The following is a 27343-nucleotide window of genomic DNA, read 5'->3' as shown; positions in this document are numbered from 1 at the left end:
TAAAAAGTATTTGTGATTATTATATGTACAATGGTTGCACATATAGAATTCTTACCTTTTACCAATGTTCCAGGTTTTGGACACTTGTCTTCTTAAGACAGTTTAAGTCCATGTGCCCTTTCCAAAACCAGTTTAGGACGTTCAAAACCCCAACCCTGGGATTCTGAAATCGGATATGCTTCAACAACTACTCATGGACTTCTCTCACTATATTTAAACCTTCTACAAAATAAATATAAAAATAATAAAATGGGTTGACCTGGTGCTCAGTTTGGTTGGTATTTCTCTTCATCTGTTGTCAATAACTTTACAAAATGATTTAATTCGCAATAATGATGTCCTGTTAAACAATTAATGTGCCTTTTCTTTATATAGTTTTCATAATCTCTGACAATTTCATAATTTCTGACTAACCCATGATTCGAAAAATGTTTCCTTCATTAAACACCAGGAAAATATTGCTCGTTAAAAGAGTGCATTAAAATAAATTTATAGCATTGTACCAAAAACTAAACATATTTTGCTCATTAAAACTAGAATCTTGTTAAATGCAGACTGTTCTTCGTACTCAAAACAAATTAATGGGAATTTTTCAACTGGGAAAGCAAACCTGAAAGAGCTTCAAAAAAACTTTTATACGACATTTTTAAAAAATATTAAGTTAGTCATTCAATCTAATTTTAACCTATTTTTTATAGGTTAATTTACTTTTTAAAAGCTACTATTTTGTTTAAAAAAAATAAATGTAAAATTAATTTTGTTATAAAAATATAAATTTAATTTAAAGAATAAGTGAATTTCATATTTATATATATCTTGCTTGCTACACTTGTTTTCTTTATCAATTTCTGAGTTTTGCATTTCTGTAAAATCAAAAATAAGTAAATAAATGAAACATAGTTATAACAAATTTCTCTTTGATGAAATTTTTTCAGGTTTTTTTTTTCAAGCAGTGTAAATTATTATATGTACCAAAACATGATTTTCTATATTATTTCTATTACCATAATAACAAATTAATGTGGACCAAATTTATAAAAATAAATATAATTATTATAAATTATGTCTATATTAAATCGTTATTCTGCAGTGTAAATCATGTACGAATACATGTTTTCATTCTTTATTATTGATGTTGATAAAATATAACCAAAATAACAATTTGATGTAGACATAATTTATAAAAATAATAAATACATTTTTTCACTAAATTTTAAGTAAAATTTTGCCCGATACCTTCTTCCCTCTCTTAGCTAAGGTAACATTTAAAAAAAATCAGGTTAGAAAATATTGACAACATTTGATGGGTTAAAGAATCTGATTGTATGCACAATTTTGAACACCAGATTTTTAAATTTTTACTACAAGATAAAGAAGTTAAAATATATTAAAGCATCATATATAAATTTTTTATGCCCAGAATCAAGACTAGAAATGATTTCCACTCTAACTGATAGAAAACCAAATTTTTACTAGTAGTTTAAAACTGGTAAAATTAATCCCAGTTGACAATAGTTGTTGAAAAATGAAAGAATAATCACAAGAAATGTATATTTGATAATAAAAAAAAATTGAAGGTGGGAAAAGTCAACATGTTTTAAGTGCTCAAAAATGTGCATTCATTCTCAAGACTCGCCAGACATGAATGAAATGAACAAAGGAGTTTTTTTTTCATTGAGAACTTAATGTTTTCTTTTTTATATATTTTTTGTTTTCATGTCTCGAGAATGAGCTCCTATTTTTAAGTGCTCAAAACATGTTGACTTTTTAAACATTCACTTTTTTCTTAAAAACAAATGAAGTTTTCATATTATCAAATTTAGTTAAACTTTAAAGTACATTTTCTACAAGCAAAAACAAGCACATATTTCTTTTATTGTTTATTTAATAATAATTAATCAATTAAAATTCAATACAAAAATAATAAATCAACAAAATTAGATAAAGATAAATTATGAAGACGCTGTTGCTCCTCCATCTCTAAACGCCAGGGCAGTGAGGGCCTTTGAATGTCCAGTGTAGTCTCTTTTCACTTCTCCTTTTGATATGCACCACAATCTTGCAAAATTATCTGATGAGGCTGTGTACATGATAAGATGCATTTTTAGTATGGGAATTCAAACTAAACTTTAAAATAATTCTACTATTTAGGAACGTCCTGTCTGCAAGCTTTAAATTCATATAACTTATATTAAAAAATTCAAATAATAATTTTTGTGAAAATAAGTCATGAGTCAGTTACACTTATTTCAATTTTCAGAAACTTTCATAAGTTTGAATTTTTTTTAAAAATAAAAACAGTTTCACAGACATAACGTTAAAACCACCACAGCCAGTTTTTAATTTTTAAAAAAACTTTAATTTTCTAAAAGTTTTTAAATTTGGAATAAGTGTAAAAAACATACTTTCATAAAAATTATTAGAACTGCTCGGATTTTTTTCCCACCGAGTTATATGCTTTTAAAGTCTGTAAATATACCATTCTTAAATGTCTGAATAGCCTCATAGTAAAAAAACTAAATATATTTTTTTAAACTATCAACCTTGAATAGCAGTTTAAATGAAATAAAAAATAATAAATTAAATTTTTTTTAAAATTAATTAAAAAAATGTGGAACATTTAGCTACAATGAAAATATCTTAATGCACACAAAAATATAAAATTAACAGATAAAGTCAAACTATTGTCCTTTAATTTGTTTTTAACTGAAAAGTAAAAGATTTCTTATGAAATATCCAAAAATATGCACTAAAATAAAAAAAAAGTATTTTGTACAAAAAAATAACACTAGTATTTTTTTTTCTCAATTTTTGTTAAAAAAATCTCAAAGTCTGTAAGAATGGTTGAAGGGAACATATATTAAAAAATAACTTCAAATTAAAGTTAATTATGTATATATATGTTTTTAAATTTATAAAAAATAGTATAAATTCATCATTATGACAACAACTTTATTACATTTATTTTGTGACAAAAAAATTTTATGTTTGTCAGTAAAGATAAATTTTATGTTGCATTATTGGATTAAAAAACTCCAATTTTTATTAGTTTAAAATGTTAAATATAAAATTTAAAAAATTTATATAAACCTACTTTGAAAGTCTACATTTTGGAAATGATCCTTGTAGTATTTAGCATTATTTGAGGAAAGTTTCAAAAGAAATAATTAATAATATTTTTTAATAGTTTAGGATTTCCAATTTGTAAAAAAGTGCCCACTATTTAAACGATTATACTGGCTGGCAACAAAATTTTCAAACTTTGTTGCCAGCCAATTCAAAATTTTTGTTTAAAATCAATTTAAAATATTGCTTTAACTTCTGTAAAAAACAAGAATTCAAATATGCATTGTTCATTCTGAAACAGGGTGCGTACCCAGATTTTTCAACAAAAAATAAGTACTTTTTAAGCACTCACAATATATATTTCTAATAACTTTCCACAAAAAAAAATCAGAATTAGGATCTGTGCAGGAGTAAAAATTATTTTTTTATATCCTTTAAAGTTCTTAATTTATAAACATAAAAATCAAAAACATTTTCAAAAACTCTACAAAAATAAGCGCTTTTTAAAAATGGTATGCACCCTATGAAAATAATGTAACTCCATATTTTCAAAATTTATATTTTTTGCATAATTATATCACATAATAGAGGTGGAGCAACTTTAATAATTACATTAAAATCCTTTTGACGACAGTGATTAAATACATGTATTTGTTTTCCTAGACGTTTTCAAAAAGCTCGATATTTCAAAATTCATTTACAAGGTGATATTTCAAACTCTTACCAGTAAAAAGATACTGAGAATCTAAACTGAAAGCTATGTCCCACACCCATCGCTGATTGGCATGTCTCAATTCAGTCATGGGTGCTGTTTTCTTCCATTCAAAATTGTTACTTGTATCTTGAGAGTCTTTCGGCACGCTACTAGGAAGGATGTTTAAATCTGCCGTTCTCCACAGTTTTGCTGAGCAATCTGCCGATGTTGTAGCTAGCAACCTTATCCAGAAAAAAAAAACATAATATTTATTTGTAAAAGCCACTATTATGTAATTTCTTAAGTAAGTAAGACAGTTGTTGGTCTGGCTTCAGTTTTAATTAGTTTAAAAGTTTATTCTTTAAAAAATATTGAACAGATAAAAATAAATTGCAGTAAATCCGCAAAAGAAAACAGTAAAATAATTGAATTGCTTAATAAATTTCAAATTAGGAGTTCGAACAGAAACTACATTTTACTGTGAGTTATTAAAAAGTAATGAAAGTCCAGAAGTCATTAGTCCATTTACAAAAAGAATCATCTTTTTACAAAGATGATTCCCATTTTGAAAAAATAAAAATAATTCAGAGACAAGATAGTTCTGCAAGCCATAATATAACATAAATACAGTAAAACCTCCAGGGAAGACCACCTCTGTGTAACGACCTCCTCTATTTGTGATCACTTTAGGGAGGTACAGAATTTTTTTTACAGACTTTGTGTTGAAGAAAACCTTTAGGAGAGACCATAAAAAAAACTCCCCTCAGCAATTGTGCAAACCTCTGCAACAAATGCGAAAAAGGTCAAACAAGAAATATTAATAAAACCAATAAGTAGATTCAAAATATTTGTGTAAGGCTCTTAGTTAGAGAGTTTTTTTAGGGTGATCTCTGAAAGATATCAACAATCTTATGTAGCAGTCACAGTGCACTAAAAAGGATGCTATGAATGATTTATTTTCAGAATTGGAAGTTAAATTAGAAAAAAAATAGCTTTTTTTAAAAAAAAAAACTAAGCAAATCTCTTCTCATTTTTAAAGCTAAAAATTTTTTATGATATAAAAGTTAAATGTAAACTTAAAATAAAAAACATAATTGTTTATTTATTTAAAATAGTTCTATCATTCATAATCAGTTTTCATGATGTCAACACAAGCGGCATTTCCGCTCCAAGAAAATGACACTGAGTAAAATTAAAATTGCTTGCAAAAAAACATCTCACTTCGATAACCATTTGAAGACGATGAAGGTAATCCTCAAGACAGCCAACCTCCCTTACTGACCATTTTGTTGTAGAACAGAGAGTGGTCGCCCCCTAAAGGTTTCACCTTACATAGCTCTGAATCTGAAGTCAAAGTGGAGTGCTTATTGAGAGTTGCCACTCAAAACTGGAAAAAAAATTCCCTGTGTTTTCTTGATACATATTATACACAAAGAGGAAAAACACAATCACTGAGCTCTTTAATGAGCTGTATTGAATAACTGTACTAGTTATAATTGGAAAAAAAAAAACTTAGGAAAAAAGAAACAGCTGAATATACTTAAAAAATAATAATGCTATAGCAAATGAACTAATTTAATATAGCTGAAATATCATCCTTGAATATCCCATAGACTGCACTTCAAGTGGTTACTATGTTTTAAAAGACAAAAACAAGAAACAAAATACCCCGTAGTTTCCAGGTTTTCCCTATGCTCCTTGTCGAGTAGCAACCCTGTTATTGAAGATAAGTTAACAGAGGAATATTTTAAAGTATACAGGAAGGATAAACAAATATGCCTCCCCACCCTATATATATATATATATATATATATATATATATATATATATATATATATATATATATATATATATATATATATATATATATATATATATATATATATGTAACATAAAAAGCTTCTATTAATCTTTTTATGTTAGTTTCCTTGTCATAAAACAACTCCTAATTTATTATTTAAATCGAAACACTTTCTCATTTTTAAAAAAAGCCACATCCTGTTCTTAAATCTATTTTTGGCTCAAGTATGCACAATTAATTGTAAAGACATTTTTCCCTTTGTGAGAATCGTACGACCTTTTTCATAAAACAATAGTAATTTCTAAGATTTCCCTAAATAGAGACATTTTTGGATTTTTCGCAAGATTCTCCCTACCAGAAAGACTGATCGTCGATGGAATAAACTGCACTTTTTGCACGTCATCCATTTGAAAATAATCTAAATAAATTCTTGTGCTTTCATTAAAATCCTGTGTGTTTTCCTGCTCGGTCCAACTGCACCTTTTTACACACCAGGGGTCTGTCTAGGTATTTCTGAGAGGTACCTATTTCGTGAAAATTTCGACATAATTTGTGAAAAATTAAAAATTATATTAAAAAATCAACACAAAAATATGGTCAAAATATGGATTTATCGTTTCTTAAGGGATGCAAAAATAAAATTTTAAGAAAAAGTATTTTGTGAAACTACCGTTTTTCCTAAAGTTGAATTTGTGAAACTACCGTTCTTCCTAAAATTGAATTTGTGAAGGTACCGCTAAACGGTAGTAAATTCGGCCTGGACAGACCCCTGCACACATACATATATATGCAAATTAGGATACAATGGGTGTTTGATTTTAAGTGATAACATGATTAAGAATAGATAACAGATGATTGCAAGACATAGAAACGCCAACTAACTATATAATTCCAACTAGTTTTAGAAAAATAAAAAATTTAAAATTTATGAAAGAATTTTCTAATTTTATTCTTTGGAACGATTTCTAATATCTCGCCCTTTTAAATAATTTTTTTAAATATGATGATAAACTATCCCACCAATATTTTTATGTACAATAAAATATAACTTTGGTAAAAAAAATATAGAGTTTAAGTATGGATCATCGCAAAAAAGAAAGAAAAAATAAAGGTTACTCAACTTATTAAAAAAATATTTAATAAAAAGATTAGGTATAATTATATTTTTGAAAATAGAATTTTCTATTTTAGTTCAAAATTCTAAACCATTTTTAAAAATCTTGAAAAAAGTATGTCATCCAAAGATTGATAAAATGCCTAAAAAAAGTGCCTACATCTTTAGCACGCTAAAAAAGGTTTGTTTAAAATTAATAAATGTATTTTTGTTTCATACTTACGTTGAGTCAGGGCTAAATTTACATTTAAGTCCATACGTGTTGTGAGCGGAAAATTTTAAAAATCTCACTGGTTGAGAATGAGAACTTTCCGTCTGATAACTAAGAAGAAATATGTAACAATTTCCCTGCAAAACAATTTTCTTCAAATATCATTTGATTTAAAAATAACAGTAATATTGTAAGTCAGAACAATAATGGGTAAAAATACAGGCAGTACAAAAAATAAAGAGAATATAAAAAATTAGCATCATGTATCTGACCTTCTATTATTATGTGTTTTCTTATCAAATAACAAATTATAATTACAAATTTTGGGTTAATTGGAAAGTAATTTTGTTTAAAATAAAAGACAATTTTCATGCAGTGAATAAATATTTTTTTTGAACTTTATATTGCCAATTCTGGTCAATTAACTTTTGTCATTTTTTTTTTGACAGTAGCATGATTCCTAGCTACTAAACTACAAAAAACTAAACCAGGTGATTTTGTACCTCATTGGTAGTAAAAGTAATATGGTCTAAAAATTCTTTATTGAGACCCATACAGTTAAACGAATGGAGAATTTCTTAAGAATTTAAAGAATAGACTTTTTATTTGCTCAAACATAACTGTACATGCATAGACAAAACTACTATTAACATTTAAAAACATTTTTAACCCTCCAGTGTTGAGCCACTGAGTAAAATTGCAGTAAAACTTTTAGACTGTGCACTAGTTTCCTGTTACACAGCGAAGAAAAAACTTTTTTTCTTTTTTAATGCAAGAAAGATTGTGTTTTTAAAGTTTTGAGAAAGCCGAGACTAACCTCCAGTTTATATTTTATTTTATTTTGTAACCGTCGTTGAACAGCCGACCCAATTTCATGGGTTTACGACTACTTACGTTCAACTCCGTAGCCTTGTAATTTTGAACCAATCCAGAAGACAAGGAAACTCCTGGGTCAGTACCCCCAGAGGTATTGATTTGTTGTGGGAACATGGAGGACTTTGAGACTCGACAGATTTAACGTGCATCAGTCACCATTTACTACACGGGGAGTCTTCGGCCGGCGAGGATCGAACCCACGACCACTTGGATATGGGCCCAGCGCCCTACCGACCAGGCTATCCCGGCCCTCCAGTTTATATTTGTCAAAAATCGGGCTTTCAATGAGTTAGAGAGAGTCAATAGGAATTTTAGGAAAACTCTGACTCTTATAAAATATATCCTGTGGCAGAATCGCAGCGACATTATCGCAGAACATTACAGAGTTCTTGCAGAAAGATTTTTCTTTTGAAAAGTAAAATAAAAAAACATTATTTTCTACAAAAATTCGCAGGTAATATTTGAATCATGCATTTAGATAATCACTTTTTGACACGCTTAATTTATGCAGAAAGTATCGTAAATCAATGTAATGCTTAGGTTGTATGTTCGGCAGTTATTGATATTGATTTTCACGTGGATTTTAAATATCAATATATATTTCAAACAATATGGAAAATTCAAAATGTGCATTTGAGTATTTACTTTTCAAGGCAATAACTCTATTTAATTTTTAACAGTTATTGCTATTGATTTCTCCATAATTTTTAAATCCGATATTTTTATACAATATTATTTATTACAACAACCTAATCTTGAAACAATCAACATTTGATGTGTAACTTCTTGTAGTAAAAGTAAGTTTGGTCATTCACTTTTAATGACAAGTAAATGGAGTAAAAAATTTAATAAGTAGATGTGTCAAAAAACTTTTTTCAAAAATTCTCTTTAAATAATTGTACACAGTCATAGTAAATAATGTGTAACTTACTTTATTATCAACAGCAGCCATATAAGTTCCTTCAGCATCAATATCTATACTTTGTATAGAAACATGAGGTTCACTGACCTAAAGATAAAACAAAAATTATATCAGAGGCTTTACTGATCGTTTATCTTACAAATCTTCCCCTTAACTAGTGTTATCAGGCAAAGTTAGGTCTAGACAGCAATTTTTTAACAATGGCAACTTTTTACGGAATTGAAATTTTTCAGCAATTTAAAAACTGTTGTAAAGCATTAATTTTGAAACATTTCTCAAAATATGATAAACATTAGAGCATAAAGAGAAATTTCTGGAAGCAAATAAGAAATTAAGTAATTTTCAAAATATATAATATTCATAATACAGGGTTGCCACACAAATCTGGAAAAAAATTCCCCATGTTTTCCCTGTACATATTATACACGATATATTAAGAGGAAAAACACAATTACTGTGCTCTTTTATGAGCTGTATTGGGCTAACTATACTAGTTATAATTGCTGAAAAAAATGTAAGAGAAAAAAAGAACAGCTGAAGATACTTAAAACAAATATTGTATAGTAAAGGAAATAGTTTAATATAGCTATATAGCTGAAATATCAACCTTAAATACCCCATAAATTGCACTTTGAGTGGTTACCCTTTTTTAAAACAGGAAAATAAGAAAATACTACCCTGTATTTTCCCAGTTTTTAAAGAAAAACTCAAAATTTCCTGTATTTTATCTATTATTTTAGGTGATTTTTCAAGTCCCTATATTTTTCAATTTTCCCCTTTTCTTCATGTGGAGTGGCAACCCTATAATAATTCCATACTTATTAAAAAATAACAGAAATAAAATCCACATGGGGTGCATTTTCAACACAAAAAAATGGCAACTGGAAGACTGGTTATATTTAGAGAATGATTAAATATGCTATTTAATAATAAAAACACTGACCAAACCATAAAACCAAAACAGTATACGATTTTAAATCTATACCTAGCCCGAAGGAATAGAAACTTTTTTTTATGATGGTTTGAATCAAATTTTAGTGATCCTGAATCAAGAGATCACTGTAAATTCTGAGAACAGATAATTATATTTACTTTCACAATAAATTTTATATAACACTTCAGTCAACATATGCAATAAAAATAACAAGTGAAAAATTACTGTTTAAAACTATAAAGCGGTAGTAGGAATTAACTTTTTGCACTATTACCGAAGAAAATCTGGCAAAAAGCATTTAACCTTTTTTAATAGAGACCAAAAATGAAATAGATTTAAAAAAACAATTTTTTTTATGAAGTAGTGATATAATGTAGGCCAAGCTACTTAATTGATGTTAGATTATAATAGTAAAACATGTATAATTTTTTTTTAATTATTTTTTACCGAAGATTTGTCACTTTCATATTTAAAACTGTTGAAACTCGACATGTATAAGAAATAGATATTTCCAGATAATATGTCTTTAAATGTAAACAAGAATTAAAAAGTAATGCAAGCATAAGAAATTTATTTTATACTAATTAACTTTACTTCTTAGAAATACTTATTTTTAAGAAATAAAATAAAGCGCTCCTTATAGGAAATGGTTTGGTGCAAGCGTTTTTTTAAAATTTTTTTAATGCTAAAAACTAATCACAAAAAGAACACAATGAAATATTTTATACTCCTTAATTTATGGTTCTTGAATTTTGCAAAATAAACTTTAAAAAAAAAAAAACGAGAATGTCACTTAATTATTTTACTTAGATAGTAATGCTAGTTCACAACTCAAGTATAATATTAAAAACTTTCAATAAAGAAATATTTAGAAAATTGATTGCATCCTTTGAAAGCACCCTAATAAAATTGGTACAAAATTTTTCATCTAATTTAAACATTTCATCTGAATGAAAAATACTAAAATCAATATTTTATTGAAAACTAAACTTTAATAACAAAACAATAATAATTTTCATTTTGATTATTCCAGATTGGAGAATTTTTTAAATATTTAAAACAATTATTTATTTTAAAAACTGAGAAATTTTTTGGGGGGGGAGATAGAATATATAACATAAATTAAAGCTTTAATTTATGACATTTTTATTTTTGAGTTTTTATTTAAGCCTCAAACTCTTCTTTTTACTTTCCTAAACTTTTAAAATAGAGTTAAAGAAAAATTTTCAATTGTAAAGAATAGATTTGATTGCAGAACAATAAGTACATAGAGAAAAAAGAATCTTACTTTGAAGAAAGGTTTTTTGACTGTAGTTTGATCAGACACCCTGAGATCCCATAAATAAATGGCACCACTTTGATCGCCAATGAAGAGTTCAACTTGATTGGGATGAAGACACGTACAATTTACAGGAGCTGAGGCATTAAAGAAACGTTGACACTGCAGCATTCTTGACCTGAAAATACCATTACCATTTATAACAGTGTGTAAGTCATTTTTTCGCACCTCCTAATTTTAGTGAAAATCAAGGGGGTCAACTTAGGCACCCCTTTGATAAAAAAATTTGGAAAACTTCATTACTTAGCAATCTACATTATTTGAAACTTTTTGCAAAGAAAGAAAAATCACACTTTAGTTAGATACTATAAAAGAAATTTGAAATGGATGCACCTTGAGAAGTAATAATCAAGATTTTCAAAATTATTAATTGAATGTGATTTTTTTTTCTTCGATATTTAATGAATTACTTTTTCTTTCAAATAAACAAAGCTGCCAACACGGATAGGAAAAAAATCCAGTTGATTTTACAAAATAATCTAAATTTCATGATAATTGTTGCAAAATATACTAAATATTTTACACAAAGAGAATTTCAGTGATTTTTATAGTCATCAAAATAAAAAAAACTGCGATATTTTCTAGTTATGATTTCACATTAAATGATCTTGAAATGTTATGTAATGTGTTTATTCATAATTTTGAATAGTAATAGGCATTTAATTCATCAAAGATAGTTAACTGAATTCTATAAATGATGTTCGCTTTATTATGCATTAGTGATATTTATATATTCAAGCAAGCAATAACCTGCATTAAAAATTCTATTTCATTATGGATTTTTTAAAGGAACTTGCTTAATTTTAGGAACTTTTCTAAAATATACAAAAACTAGGAGAATTTTTATTAAACCAGTAGACCAGGAGAAACTGGCAAAATCTAGTAATCTACTGGAAAATCCAGCAAAGTTGGCAGCTATGAAACTTTTGGACGTGTTTAACAGTTTTGTTTTGTTAAACACTTAATTCAAGGAAAAGGTCCCACATAAATGCATCCAGGGGTGTCCCCTAAAGGAGTACTATAATTAAATTCTGATCTCCTTTATTTATTTCAATTTACTTTTATATTCCACTTAAATTATAGTTCTTTCATCTTATTATACAGTCCTGGGCAAATTATTCGACGTACTATAATATTTTTATTTAAATATTAATTATCAGGTGATACTATACAGTTTTATTGTTTTTACGAGGCTGAACCCAGCTTACACTTGCTCATGTTAGTGTATCAATTGGTTAGCATTGTAATGCAATACGTTAAAAATAAATACAAATATGAAAAATCTCTTGAATTAAAAACCATAACATGTTTGTTTAAATATAAAAGTATTGCATATAAATTTGTGCAAAACATGCATTTATTAAAACACTACAGTGTGTCTAATAATTTGGTCTAATTATTATAATATACTAATATAATACCTGATATAATAAAGATTCTTTATTTATATAATGTATCGTCTAATTTATCCAATCATCAAATTAATATTAAATATCTTCTTATTTAACCAATTGATACATGAGCGTAAACAAGTGCAAACCAGTTTCAGTCTAATAAAACAATAAAGCTGTACAGTATAACCTGATAATTGAGATTTCACATAGAATATTTTGGTGTGTCTAATAGTTTGGCCAGAGACTGCAAATACATTTAAAAATAATATATTAATCATACTTACACTTGTAAAATAAAACATTGAATATTTTTTTTCAAAAAATTTAAACTTTGTTTTAAGGGAATTTTTGTGTTTATATCAAAGGAAAAAAAAAATGCCAAAAATATTTACTTGAGATCCCACATTTTTGCAGAACAATCTTCCGATCCTGTGTACATCCAACGGCTGTCTTCAGGAAAACCGACTGAAATGAAGTTTTTAGCCGCACCTTCATAGTTTACTACAGGGTTTGGGTTACTTGAAAAAATATCATACATGCGAATATGCTGAAAACCTGAATATAAATGTTTCATGATAAATTTTGGAAAACAAATTATAACTACATTGAAGAACCAAGTTGTGCACAATTGCATTAAGTAAATCACTGATGTATCAATTAATTTAAACACAATGGTATCGCGTATAATAACCATTTTTAGTCAAAGTTATAATATCGAATTGAAAATGGCAGGTATGTTTACACAGTAATTTAACTATTTTACAACCTTGAACATAATTCAGGATAAAAAAAATTAAATTTTGTTAAAAATAAATAATTTGTAAACACTCAATTCATTTTGATATTATAACACAGAGAAATTCAGACCATACCCAAATCGAACTGTCAATATTAAAAGATAGAAATTTCTAGAGAAACAAAAAAAAAAAAAAAAAATTCAGCAAAACTAAACACAACTGAAACATATAAGCATTTATTCATATTAACACAATACTCTTACTATACTATTGTGAAATATCAATTATTTGATGCCTAGCTTTCTAAAAAATTTTTTTTTCAGAATATCTGATATTTCTTATAAATAATAATTAAAAATAAAGCAATCAAAGGGTTCAGCTCTCTGCACTAAACCCTAATAGTTGCTTCATAATTATTCTTAAACAGGTTTTGAACCCAATAAGTTTCGGAATTATTTTTCCTTGATAAACTGACTTCAGGCCACATGCTATGGAAGGGGGGGAAGCTTAATTTTAACTGCTGTCTTTGCTAATAAAATAATGCCTGATTTGTGCTTAGAATATGTTTATATTCGACACATAATGTTAAAAAAAATTAACATAAAATAGTACGCAAGAAGGCGTAATACCAATTTACAAAGGCTTGAAAAAAATATTTTTTAACAGTCTAAAACAGAATTAAAATACACTTTTTTTTTCTTTTTGAAAGGAGAATTTACCTTCAGTTTTGTAAAAATATTATTACAATAGTTATAAAATTGGCTTGATGAGAAGTGCATTTATACAGCGTGTACATTTTAATAAACAATAAATAGTATTATCAGACTAATGAAAACAGTTTAAAATGCACAATACAGATAATGTACTATGTAACTTAAATTAAAAAAATTAAATACCTGCCACAGCTAAAAGATTCATCTTGGGAGCAATTTCCATACTGTTTACTTGCTAAAATAATCCGTTAAGGTCCATGTATAATACAATGGAAATTTAAATGTTGATGAATAAGCAATATAATTAGTAACAACATAGAGAGAGCATGGCTTCATGGAGTGAATAAATAATATATTTTGTTATTACTAAATGTTGCAGTATCTACACTCACTTTTAGAATGCTGCAATGAAACATTTAAAACAGCATAATTTTGTTGATATACTACTTGTTTCCAGAGCAAGCAATTTTGTTTTTTACTTTAAAGATAATTTAAACAAAGGATAGGATAATAATAATAACTAATTTTTTAAAAAAAGATAAAGTTATAAAGAGAGTGATTTGAACTGGTTTCAATTATTTCATAAAAATCATTAACATTGTGGATTGGCAAATCATTAACATTCTGGATTTTGATATAATTAATTTAATAGTTAAAAAAATGTAAACTTTTTTTTCAGATAGTAAGAAATATTTCAAAATAAAAGTTTTTACTTAATGATATCCATTACATACTTTGTAAATGTTTGGCATAAATAACAGAAAAGGGATACTTTTACGTTATAGGTTTGCCTTGAAAAATCAAGTCAAATTTTGAACCAAATACGGTCACATTTGAAACATAATAACTTTTTCAATTTAGTTATCAAGTTAATGAAATGAAAAAAGTAGCAAATAAATTCGTTGTTTGTATTAAATGATGTTTGGGAAGATTTCTAAGTCTGTGGACTAAATTTGTTATCATATTTTGGTGATAACCATTTAATGTTGAAGAAACTTAAAAGAAAAAAAAGAAAAGGATAACTGATTTTTCCGGTTTTTTGAATCGATACAAAATGCCGTTTTTTTTTATTGTTTATAAAACAAAACTAAAAAATTTTTTTGAAATAGTTTTAGAAATAATAAAAAATGATAAATAATAATACACTTAAGTTTAAATAAGGAGAGAAATTATGTACAGGCTTATATATGTTATTATTAACATATATAAGCTATTTGTGCTTACGTGAGATTCGTCTACAAACGGCTTTTGATCCGTCCTCTAAATCAGTTCTTTCATCAACTCGATACGCCGTACGTTCTAAATAACAAAATGGGCTTAAAATCTTGCAGGGAAAAAAAATTTTTTTAATGGAAGAAAATTAATTTCCGGTTCTGAATTTCATTCCGGTTATCTGGTTTTCTGATTTCCGGATAAGAGGTTCTGCACTGTATATTGTGAATTGTTATATATTGTGAAAAAATATGATAACAATGAAATTTATCAAAGAAAGTAAAAATAATTAATAAATAAAAGAGTCATAAATTACTGTTAATATAAAAGACAGTAATAAGAGCAATAAATAACGAAAAATCCTGTAGCAATGTCACTCAATGTTATGATACAGAAACACTAGAAAATAAAGATTTTTCATATTCATATACACGGGTACATAGACATAATAATAATCAGAAAGGATACAGAACTTGGATGCTGTACTGATGATTGTCTCACACCAGTATGAGCTTGCCAAAAATGAATAGTATGGTCATATCCCCCTGTAGCCAGAATAACATTGTTATGTACTTCTTCTGCAGATGGCATATTGTTTGACATAACTAGAAACTAAAATAAAAAAAATACATAAAATACCTAGTCACTCTATACCATTAAACATAATATCAGGGGAGCAGAAAACTTATATTTTTTGAGAGGGGAAAAAACTCCATGATGCTGAATAAAATTCTGAATCATAATTGAGTGCCCTCAATTATTCTGATATATAATAAAGAAGCATCAAGAGCAACTCTTAAGAAGTTATATTATAAATGAGATAGTTGATGATGAGCTTGGCGAACAAAGAGCACGGGGCGAGCTCAAATGATCAGAAAGTCGCTTCCCCAATCGTGGTTGCCGGGAGAAAAGTGTTGAACCAAGCAGACTCCTCAATTCTGCTTTAGACATGCAAAGTCTATGGCGGACTTGTCATACTTTGAATCGATTTTTCTTGTTTAAGAATCGGATTGATCAATTAAAAAAAAATACTAATAAAATTTTCAATCTTTCCTATTCACGAAAATGTAGGTAAATTTTTTTTAATCTTTATTATTTTTTGTAATATTGCCTTTAAAACTCAAGTCACTTTCTACCTTTGAGTAAGGGAGGAAGGCAACTTCCACCCACAAGTAGAGTGAGTTTCTTCTGATATCTTTTGAAAGCTAGTTGACCCCGCAGGTTGCAATCCCCCTTTTTAGTGACAGTGGTTAGTCGATTAGTTTCGGGTTACTTAACACCCAAGGAAGAACACGAACCCCCACCAAAAATGTAGGGGAGACACTGGAACTGGTTTTGGAGGTGCCCTATATTTCATCCATGTTCGGGCCGAACTCTAACTGAAGGTTAGAAATGAAATGAAAAGGCCTTCTCAGGTATTCTTTAACCAAGATGATGAGCTAACAGGCGAAATAGCTCTCAATTTCTGAGAAACTGGCTCGTTCGAATTGGGAAATAGAAGCGCCATGATGAATGTTTGAAAAATGGGCCTTTCAACGGCAAGGATTTGATAAGGAAGACATAAGAATTGTGAAATGTATATTTGAAATGATACTTGTGCATTTTTTTTCATCGCTGTTAAAAGTTTTAATAAAATTGTAATATTGTTTCATTTGTGTTTTCTAAAAAAGAAAAAAGGCCAAATACCGAATGGCCAGTCGAAATTTGCTGCATAGTGAAAACTGTATAACATTGAGAAAAAAAAAAGTAGAAATAAAAAATTAAAAAAAAGTATCTCGTTAGAAAATGCGATTCTTTAATAATTCAAAATTGCCTAAGAGTTATTAAATAGAAGGAATCAATACAAAATAAAGTTTACAGAATACTATATATTACTCAGTTTAATTAATAGGTTACAAATTTAGTAATCGATAATTTTTTAATTGAATTTTAAGAGAGTATCCTAAGGAAACAGTTGAGTTAAAAAATTTAGATATTCCTTATTTTTTTAATAATGAATTTCGAAAAATCAATTTAACTCATTTACCCTCCGATCTCTGTGGAACTGAAGCTGAAAATAAATAAACAGATCTTCAGAGAAAAAACATCGTTGCTAAAATACTTGCTGTTAGCTTTCATAGATTATCCTTACAAAATTTATTCTCGGCTGCTAAGCAACGATCTTGTGCTTAGAAATAGGCAGGTTAAATCCTACAAATGTAAACAAATGTGGAAGAGTAATTAATTTAGAGTAATTTACAATTTCTTTGTAATTAAATCAACATGATTGGGTGCGTTTGACATTTTGCTATTCAATTTTTCATATTTAAAAGTTATTAATTTAAAGTGCATAGGGTTTAACTGTGATTCTATTTCGGTTGATTTGATTCCTCTGAAACCTTGGTGTTGGATGATGCAAGAAAATAAAACATTGTTTTATATTTATAGTTTTTAAATGCAATGGTTATTTTATCTGTTTATCTAAAACTCTATAACTAAATCATAAAAAATAATGTATGGTTTAAACTTTTTTATATAATTAATGCGATATTTTTCTGGAGAATTACACCGGTCTGATTATAATATATGTTGGTAAACAGACTTTAGTAGAGTCCAAAGTTGTTAAACAGAGTAGTTAAAAAAATTTTACATTATTTTAGTTTTAAATGTTTAATAAAATTATGAATTTATATATTACATCTTAGTAAAGGACCAGACCTGAAATAAATTTTAAACCCTGAAATAAATTTTAGCCTTAAAAAATTTATAAAAGATTGAAATTTTTCAACAAAGAAGGGGATATTTCCGAATCGTGATCTGTGGCAGTGTAATCGCCAAGTCTCTGCAACTTCTGGGCAGTGAGTAATTAAAAAAGAAACCCAAAAAGGTACAAAACTACTTTAAACTACTAAGATTGATTTAAATAAAAATATGTATGCATAATTCAGATGCAAAGTCTGTAGGAATTTCTTTGACAACTTAAAGTATTATGTTTATGAAAATTAAAATAAGAAGATTCATATTGAAGTTTGACGCAGTGATATTTTAAATTTTTTTTTTTATTTCAATAGGCTTGTTGGCAGATTTTACTTCTAAGCAATTCACAGTTCAGATGCTTAAAAATTAATAAATATGTATTACAGTTTCTTCAGTTGTCGTTCTTACCATACCACTAAGACCATCTTATCTGCTACTGCTGCCAAAAGTTCTTTGCTAGGAAAGTTGAGAAAATCTACTGGATTTTCAATATCAAATTGTAAGAAGGCATTGGAACAATTTCCTGAAGACTTGAATAAAGTAAGTTTTCTTGTTTCATTTTTGTGTTTTAGATAAGTGTTGACTTTTTAATGGAAATGTTTAATTTTAAAACAAAAAAAAGGTAATAATTAATATCAATATAAAATACAATAATGTTTTTTATAGGCCAAATAACGTTTAATTAACTGAATGTTTAATTTAATTAAATACATACCGCTAGAAAAATATCTAAAAAAAAATTTATTGAAAGGTAAGATGAGTATAAGTTGAACATTCTCAATGATTTAAAATATGTTTTTATTTGAGCTGTAGAATGTAGCTCTGCAATTATTTACATAAAATGAACAATAAAAAAAACTTTCTCTAAATTTAAAAAAATTTAATTTTCAGGCAGAAGAATGGCTACAGAAGGAAGCAAAGAAGATGGGTTGGTCAAAGTGGAACAAGATTCAAAATCGAGTGGCTGTCCAGGGACTCATTGGTGTATATGCTGAACACAATATTGGTGCCATGGTCGAAGTAAGCATCTAACAATCCCTTCTACTCTGTCACTAATCTATGGTACTATGATAAGGTTCAATTTTAAAAGAAATTTGGGTTCTTTTACGAATCTTTCACTAATCAATTCACTTTAGATTAAATCATTTAATGTTAAATACATACCCATCTCTATATACAGTGAAACCTGTGTATAACGATACTGTCTATAACGATAAACCTGTCTATAGCGATATTTCCTTGAGGTCCCGGTGAAATTCCTATTTACTCAATGTATTTTTTAACCTGTTTGTAGCGATAACCACTTTTCAGTTAAACATGTCTGCAACAATAATTTTTCCTCTTTTGATAATTGATAGTTCTATTCTGATTTTTCTACCGTTGGAAAATGACATCGCATCGAGCTTAAATGTGAGATAACAAAATGTTTTTTTTTTTTTCATCTCCTTTGTATTTAATATTCTTTCGTTGTTTCTGAGAAAAAATGCCACTTATAGGGGAAATTAGAGCAGTAGAAATGGGTGAAGGGGTATTGTAGGAGGGAGAGAGCTTCGTCAGAAATGCTAATGAAACTGGCTTATTTTATCAGCTCATGCCAGATAAAACAATGGCATTTAAGGGAGAAAATTGTAAAGGCGGTAAAAAATCAAAACAGAGGTTAACTGTTCTACTTTGTGCAAACAGTACTGGAACCGATAAACTGAAACCGTTCGTTATAGGCAAATACGCTAAACCTAGATGTTTTAAGAATTTGAAAAGTTTACCAGTTGACTACAAGGCAAACAAAAGAGCCTGGATGACAGAAGAAATATTTAACAACTGGCTGCTTGATGTGGATAAGGAGATGAAAAGAAAGAAGAAAAAAAATAGCTCCCTTAGTTGACAACTGCACTCCTCACAACAATCCTCCAAATATAAAATTGTTTTATTTTCCCCCAAATTGCACATTGATTCTACAGCCATTTGATTTGGGAATAATAAAATGTTTCAAAGGATACTATCGAAAAAGATTAGTTCAGAACGTTGTTTATAATCTGGATAATAAACTCCCAAATCCTTATGCAGTTAATGTAAAAAATTCATGTCATTGGATTTCCGGAGGGTGGAATTCATTGACACAATCCACCATCCAAAATTGTTGGAAGAAAGCTTCTTTCTATAAGGATAAAAGCAACGGAAACGCAGAAACTGAGCTTACTGAAATCACTGATGAAGAAGAAAAATGTGTGGCAGGCTTAAATTTGATTGTCAGTGATTTCTAAAGATCATCTAATACATCATTTATATTTAACGCAGATGAATTTTTAAATTTAGATAATGAGGTGTTGGTTTTCAGTGGTGCAAGTGATGAAGAGATTTTAGCAGAAGTTATCCTGGGTGATCAAAGTGATGAGGAAGAAGCAGCTGACTGTTCTCAAAACAGGACTCTAATTTCACCCAAGAATGCCATATTGCTAATTAACACTTTGCAAGATTTTGTTGCAACATTACCAAATGTAACTGATGTTCATTTGAATTCATTAGATGGACTGAAATCTATGTGTATGGAAATGGCAATTGCTTCCAAAAATAAGCAAACAAAACTAACCGATTATTTTTCTAAATAATTTCTGTTTTGATTCATAAAATTGTAAGTAAATTTTTCTTGTGTGCTGTTTCATAATTCTAAGTAAAATTTTTATTTGGAGCCTATAAAAGAAGTTTAATTTATCATTAGTTTTAAACGAATACTTTTAAATTTCAAACCTGTCTATAACGATAACCTGCCTATAAAAATATTTTATTTAGGTCCCTACAGTATCATTATAGACAGGTTTTACTGTATTTTGTCTTAAAAGCAGAAATTTCACAATATTTTTCATTTTAAAAATAGATTCTTCTTAAAATTCTACTTTTAAAAAAAATGATGAGAGTCTTCAATTTATCCTTTTATAACTATTTATAGTTACTATTTATAGTTCTCTAAAGGGATGGTTTTTGTGTTTTTCATGAAATAGGACCTTGGCAAAAAAAAAAGCTTGATTCTATTTAGGTTTTATATTCAGGAAATTGAGAGTATATTTTCCACACATTCAAAAAGAATTAGGAAAGAAAAACAGGAGTTTTCCCAAAAGTCTAAACAGACCACGGTTTTGTGATTTTTCACAAAATTATGAGTAGAGAATTACATGAGTAAACTTTTCGTAAAAACATGACCTTTCTTGGCAAAAAATGCTTTAATTATACCATATAAGCTTATTTTAAATTTTGTTTTTGTTTATTTAAATTTATGAATGAATAAATGTTTTAAATTTAGATATTAAATATCATAAGCGTTTTTTTTTATAATTTATGAAATTGTTCAGAAAACTTCTAATATTTCAATAATATTCTTTCTAGTATCCCAGTCTTTCCTAATATGTACTAGAAAATCTGTTTTATTTTAATAATGACTGCTTGGTGTTCTCATCCAACCCCATCACACCTATTCTTTAACTTGTTTAATCTGTTTGTTTACCTTAACTTGTTCCTTATTCTCTATTGGTCAAATTACTCTTTTCTTCTTATAACTTGTTTGTTATTAGTCTCCTACTGTCATTTTATGTTTCAAATCTGAAAAGGGTTCTTGATTGTAGAACTGAAACTATAGGGTTATCTCACCATTTAAAAACACGTAACACAGTTTAAATAATTTGCTTAGTTTTACTAATTTTCGTATAAGTCTGAGTCTCATTTATACTTACTCTAATTTTTAGAAACTTTTGGAGATTTAAATGTTTATTTTTTTTTTTTTTTAAAAAAACTTGTTATGAATACAATATATTGTGTTACGTCCGTGAAACCCAGTTTTTAATTTTTTTTTTAAACTTCTAAAAGTTGAAGTAAGTGTGAATGATACCAAGACTTATTTTAATAAGAATTATCAGAACTGATTGATTTCTTTTTTAACTGAGTTATTGGCTTTGGATGTCTGCAAATAGGACATTCCTAGATTGAGGAATTGCCTTATAGCATGTCTGTTTTATGACATTATTTGTGCTTTATTCACATTGTTTAGTCATATTTAAAAAGCTAAGTTTTTAAAACTTCTAATCGTTATTAAAATGGTATTAATCATTCTAAATCGTTATTAAAATGGTAAAAAATAACAAATTATTGAAGTTTTGTTATTGAGCTTTTTCTAAAAATTATTTCAGAGCTATATTTACTTATGTCTAAATTACTTTTATATTTGTTTCTCTCTCACTATTAGAGATGTACCGAATATTTGGCCACTATTCGACATTCGGCCTTTTTGCCGAATATTCGGTTGGTGAAATATTTGGCAAAATATTCGGAAACGAACTTTTTGGAAAAGTATTTTTAGACAAAGTTTGTTTTAGGGGGAATTTGAATAAATTTAAAAAAAGAATAATCTAAAAACATATTTTTTACTTTACATTATTAAAAATAGTTTTTTAATATATTTATTATGACACAGCATTTTTTAAAAGTTTGTTTTAATGATCGTTGTTCTTTTATGATAATTTTTTTCTAAAAATGTGACATTGTGAAAAAGTTAAATTAAGATTTGTAACGTTTAAGTTTTTTGTTTAAAAATAAGAGCCATTTTTGTTTTGGTTTCTATCTAGCTTATTTTTTATTAAAAAAAATACATTTGTTTTTTTTTAAACGTTTTTATTATGATGTGGCAATTAAGAAGGTTTCTTTTCAATTTTATTTTAACCCCTTCTTTTAATAGAAAATACATTAAATGGAAAACTGAGATGTTTAACTTTAAAAGTTGCTTTCAAAAATTGAGATCGATTTATAATTTTTTCTATTTTGCTTTTGTATCTAATTTTTTATGGACGTTTTTATGACAACACTGCATTTTTAAAAGCGTTTCTGATATACCATATCTTTCTTAACTTTTTATGGATAATTTGTTTCCAGAAAAAATTATTTTTAGCATTGAAGTTTTATTTTAAGATTTTAGAGGATATTCCTTTTTTCCCTACTTTACTATTTTAGTTTTCTTTATAGCTATTTCTCAATTTTTTATTTACCTCAAATATTTTTAACTATCCTAATACCTAATTATCTTTATTATCTGAAATATTTCTATTATAGTTTTTTGACCTTGTGCCAATATCATAGCTAAGTTTTAATTATTTTTCAATGAGGATTCAACTTATTTATTTATGAAACTAATTGACAACACACAGTCCGTGGATAGGGGTATATATATATATATATAAAACTATTTATACTTATTTAAATATTATATGTATGTAATCAATAATATTTATTAATGATTTATTTGCTATTTGGCTGCTAAATATTTGGAATTCGGCCGATATTTTCAGTCGAATATTAGGCTGAATCACTATTTGTTGCATGTATTATTTTAATTATTGAGACTTTTCATTCTAATAAATAACACAAGCTATAACATTTTATTTAGAAACTATTTTACATTTTTGTCTAATTTCAGGTAAACTGTGAAACTGATTTTGTTGCAAGAAATATAGAATTTCAGAACTTAGTTGGGAATGTTTTGCTTGGTTGCCTGGATAAAAGTAAAGAATATGAAATGCCTGAAAACAAAGAATTTCAAAAAGTAAGTGAAGATTGTGTATAGTTTAAGCAGATTGTCACAAAAATAAACATTAATAATTAAGTTAAGATTTTGAATGCATTTAATTTCATAAAAAATTTTAAATATCATATCAGATGAAAGTACGTTAAGTAAACCTCACGAGATGTTTGCTGAGAAGGTTACTGTTGTTTAAGATGTTAAAAAAGTGGGAGAAAATAAGGTAGATCACCACTTAGTGGGCTGCTCAATAAGATGGAGCGAAAAATTAAATTTCGGCAATTTTAGCCTGAAAATTATTTAAAATTTTTATTTCATTTATTACTTAAGCTTTCTAGTTCTTTCTGTTCCACTTGATGTAAAGTTACACTCAATATTTATTTTTAAGAAATAATGTTAAATAAACAATATGTTTAGGAGTATTTTTTTTCTCTCTGTTTTTAAAAACTGCTTTTTTTATTGTTTCAGAATTTATTGGGCGAAGTTGATTTGATGAATCTTAACTGTAAGTCTTTGAACATGCAAGAACTTTTAAGTGCTGCCATTAGTAAATTTAATGAAAAGACTGTTTTTAAAAGAGCTGTTATTTTAAAAACAAATGGAAAATTGTCTGTTACTGGACTTAGCCACCCAAGTCAACATTGTCCTAATTTTCAACAATGTCAAATTGGTAAGTAACTGAATTATTTTCTTTAAATATATCCTTTTTTCTTAAATATATCCTTAAATATATATATATATTTTAAATATATCCTTTTTTATTCGGTTTCAGAAATGTTATAAGGGGTATTATAAAGCATGGAGCTACTGAAATATTACAAAAAATATAAAAATAAGTTAAATGTATTCATACTGATCCGCAATGGCTCAGGGAATAGAGCAGAGCGCTCAAATTGTACTGAGGTTATGCAGGCTGGAATGCTGACATAAAATATCCTCAGTGGTAGATGGTAGGGTAATCTTATTTCAGCTAAGAAAACCATGAGTAGTATTCCTCTCCATGTAATGTAAACACATGTTGGTTCCATCAAAAAGTACTCCATATAGGCTAGTCAGTCCCAATGCTTAATACACTAGTTTGTTTGTCTTCTGGATTGGTTGTGTGAACTCCATTTATTAAATAATAAAAAAAGATGCATATTTAACTTAACCCCCAAAATCTGAGGACAAGTTTAAATTCTTTATTATTGGGAACTTCTTTTCTTATTGCAGATTTAGATTCTTCAGAAAAAATGCCCCAATGATTGGGGTATAAGACCTGTTAATCAGTTTGAATCTGATTTATAGTTTGTCTAAAGTAAGAAGACCTCTAGCCATTCACCTGGACCCGTGGCAGTGACTATGGCAACGAGGTTTAACTATTTCAAATAGGGGTGTGGGGTCATTATTTAAGACAGGTGTACACTCGGGTCAGCGTGAAAAAGGGGAATCTTTTTCTTCGGTCTATTGTATTAGACCTGGAGTGAAGAGAAGCTACCTTTCATGAATGAGCTTTCTTGTTTCCATAGCAACAGACAGCCTCAGACTTTGTGGTGGGGGGAGTTCTTACCATAGACAAATTATACATGTCTTATTGTTTTGGGTCACGTATTGTATTGTTTTGTCTAAGAGCAAAATAAAATTGGGAAAAAAATCATTCAACCTTTGCACAGCAAAGTAGGGTCTATTAAGAATCCCACTTCAATTTTCTACTCATATTTCCTTAAAATATTTTATTTATAGTTGATCTTCTTAATGTGCATATTAATAATTGTATTTATTATTACAGTTCTGTGAAATATCATTACATTCCAAAAAAATATTTCTAAGTTTAAAACTTGTTTTAAGGTGGGACCCATTATGGATACCACTTTGCAATTTGTTTACTTTGTTATTTATCTTTTCTACTTAATTTCCTTTCCTTTGGTATGGGTAATGATATTTCTTGGAATAGTAGAACTTACGGTTAATAACATATATAGGAAGGTCAACTCTTACAAATAATTGGAAACAATAAGAATAAAAAAAACTGGTGAAAGGTTTATTACATTGCAGATCTTACTTTGGGTGAGTCACAAAATTGTAAAACAAATCATTGTGTCAAATTTACATGTTAAAAAAAAAAGTTAATAACTTTTAATTTTCCCTAAAATTAAACCTTAACTAATATTCAAAAAAAAAATAATAAAGAAATAAATAAAAAAATTTACTACTATTACTGTGTCAACTTTATGTGATAGTTGTGATTGGAGTTATATATTTACAAATTTTTCCAATTTTGGAAATTTTTTGTCCAATTTATACAAATTTGTGAGAAATCTACATTTTGCTATGAACACTGAACCAACTGCCATAAGCAAAACAAAATGGTTATTATCTGATACTCCAAAGAAGGCTGAATTATATCAATAACTTTAATGAATCAATAATTTCTGCTCCAACTTGTAACAGAGTACGATTGTTTAACCCCTTCCTTCTTGCTCGCGTGAAAATAACAGAGTGAGGTTTCGCCACCTATTTCTCGCTCCCTTGAAAACGACGGGGTGAGGTTTCGCCATCTATTTCTCATATTCCCGAGCTGGAGTGTTCAGTAGTAACACACCAAATAGAATAAAACTAATTCATTTCTTTTGCCTTGAAAACATTTTATTTCTCATTTTACACACCAGATGGCAGTATCGGGATAATTTTAAGGTAATTGTAGATAGTTTATATTAAGCTAGATGTCAGCACTAATCAAATATGTGTATTTAAAAAAATGGCACTTTTATGACCGTTTTCTTGAAGATTAACCAATTGTTAAGGGGTTAAGGCAGTTTGTGGACCACTTTTGGTATGCAGGCCATAGGTTCCTTACTAGAAATATGTTTTAGAGGCTCATGAACAAAGTTTAAGAGCCTGGTAGTAAGATATACAGCTATATCTGTAGCATATTCAGGGTTGCCACTCCTCAGGAAGAATAGGGAAACCTGGAACATATGGGAAGTTTTTCCTCACTGGGAAAATAGAAGTATGGAGAATTTTTTTCTTATTTTAGTCTTTTAAAAAGTAATGGCCACTTTAAGCGTATTCTACAAGATATTTAAGGATGATCTTTCTGTTATACTAAACTATTTCATTTACTATGGCATTATTTGTTATAAGTAGGTTAAGCTGTCCTTCATTTGTTTAAGTTTTTCCTGAAATTAAAACTAGTATAGCTCATACAAGAGCACATTGATTGTGTTTATCCTATTAATATATTGTGTATAACATGTACAGGGAATTTTATTTTCAGACTTGAATAGCCACTCTGATATTTGTTGAAACTATCAAATAATCATAACTTTCTTTTTGTTTCAGGAAAGTTTGGTGCTTTAGTCATCCATCGATCAAAAGATCAACAAGAAGATACCACGTTAGGCACAAATATGTGCCAACATATTATTGGAATGAATCCTATATCTATTGGAGTTGAAGATTTAGCCGAATTAGAAAGGGTGAAAAATGTAGATGATGTTGAGGTAAAAGATGCTGAGGAGGAAGAGGAGATTGAGCTGAAAGACTCTGATGAAACTAGACTTCTCTTTCAGCCATATCTATTAGATCCAAACTTAAACGTGTATAATTATACTAAGGAACAAGCTGATATTTTGGATTTTGTAAGATTTGAATGTGGTGGACAATAATAAAGTGTAATAGAATTTCTTTGACGAGTTTTAGAGACAATACAGAGTTTCGAATACAAAATATTCCCTAAGAATATTCTTCTCAGAATTATATAAAATGAATTATAATGCAAATTTTGTTTTTCAGTCATTTTATTACTGCTGTAAAAGTCAAAGTAAAAACTGGATGATGGAAGAAAATTTGTGATTTGGTTGCTTTTGCCAACAAGGGAGTGAAAAATATGCTTGCGTTAATATTAGAATGGGCCCTAGAACAGCAATTTCACTAACTCTAAAACAGATAAGAATAATTTTTACAGCACAAAAAAAAAAAATGAATGAACAAATAAAAAGTTTGTTTTTATATGTTACAGCAATATAAAAATAGTTTTGTAACTTGAACCTTTTTAA

The 27343-nt window shown here is 27.9% G+C and overlaps 2 protein-coding genes across 5 annotated transcripts; one reads left to right on the top strand and one right to left on the bottom strand.

The window, feature by feature from the left end:
- Positions 1 to 1865: 1865 nt before the first annotated feature.
- Lst8 (MTOR associated protein, LST8) lies at positions 1866 to 17170 on the bottom strand. Of its 2 annotated transcripts, none has more exons than XM_087161810.1 (9): positions 17040 to 17170; positions 15482 to 15625; positions 13985 to 14036; positions 12744 to 12906; positions 10907 to 11075; positions 8694 to 8771; positions 6899 to 7023; positions 3791 to 4002; positions 1866 to 2080 (listed from the first exon to the last, which is right to left on the bottom strand). In XM_087161810.1, the coding sequence occupies exons 2-9, from the start codon at positions 15614 to 15616 to the stop codon at positions 1953 to 1955; spliced, it is 1062 nt and encodes a 353-aa protein (XP_087017936.1). In that variant the 5' UTR covers positions 15617 to 15625; positions 17040 to 17170; the 3' UTR covers positions 1866 to 1952. The 2 variants fall into 2 exon arrangements, with proteins under 2 accessions (XP_087017936.1, XP_087017937.1); XM_087161811.1 differs by having other exon boundaries at positions 16872 to 17046.
- Positions 17123 to 26972, top strand: mEFTs (elongation factor Ts, mitochondrial). Of its 3 annotated transcripts, none has more exons than XM_087161812.1 (6): positions 17123 to 17283; positions 18064 to 18289; positions 18641 to 18769; positions 23205 to 23330; positions 23775 to 23976; positions 26628 to 26972. In XM_087161812.1, exons 2-6 carry the CDS (start codon positions 18125 to 18127, stop codon positions 26951 to 26953), a joined length of 948 nt encoding a protein of 315 aa, XP_087017938.1. In that variant the 5' UTR covers positions 17123 to 17283; positions 18064 to 18124; the 3' UTR covers positions 26954 to 26972. The 3 variants fall into 3 exon arrangements, with proteins under 3 accessions (XP_087017938.1, XP_015921191.2, XP_087017939.1); XM_016065705.4 differs by having other exon boundaries at positions 17152 to 17283; positions 18136 to 18289; XM_087161813.1 differs by lacking the exon at positions 17123 to 17283 and adding an exon at positions 17364 to 17879.
- The last annotated feature ends 371 nt before the right edge of the window (positions 26973 to 27343 follow it).

The sequence above is a fragment of the Parasteatoda tepidariorum genome, chromosome 4, assembly GCF_982258835.1.
Source record: "Parasteatoda tepidariorum strain Cologne lab strain chromosome 4, Ptep-v5.0, whole genome shotgun sequence".
NCBI classification, from domain to species: Eukaryota; Metazoa; Arthropoda; class Arachnida; order Araneae; family Theridiidae; genus Parasteatoda; species Parasteatoda tepidariorum.
The sequence above is the reverse complement of the archived record's forward strand: the minus strand, read 5'-3'. Positions and strand labels throughout refer to the sequence as shown.

Bases quoted from the DNA above. Each gene is read 5' to 3' on its own strand.
- Lst8 (XM_087161810.1), bottom strand. From the start codon at position 15,616: ATGTCAAACAATATGCCATCTGCAGAAGAAGTACATAACAATGTTATT. The intron at 12,907-13,984 runs GTATTTAATTTT...ATTTATATTCAG, and splicing joins GAATCTTTTAGCTGTGGCAG to GTTTTCAGCATATTCGCATG. The intron at 7,024-8,693 runs GTAAGTTACACA...ATTGTTTTGCAG, and splicing joins TGGCTGCTGTTGATAATAAA to GGAAATTGTTACATATTTCT.
- mEFTs (XM_087161812.1), top strand. From the start codon at position 18,125: ATGTATTACAGTTTCTTCAGTTGTCGTTCTTACCATACCACTAAGACC. The intron at 18,290-18,640 runs GTAAGTTTTCTT...TTTAATTTTCAG, and splicing joins TTCCTGAAGACTTGAATAAA to GCAGAAGAATGGCTACAGAA. The intron at 18,770-23,204 runs GTAAGCATCTAA...GTCTAATTTCAG, and splicing joins ATATTGGTGCCATGGTCGAA to GTAAACTGTGAAACTGATTT.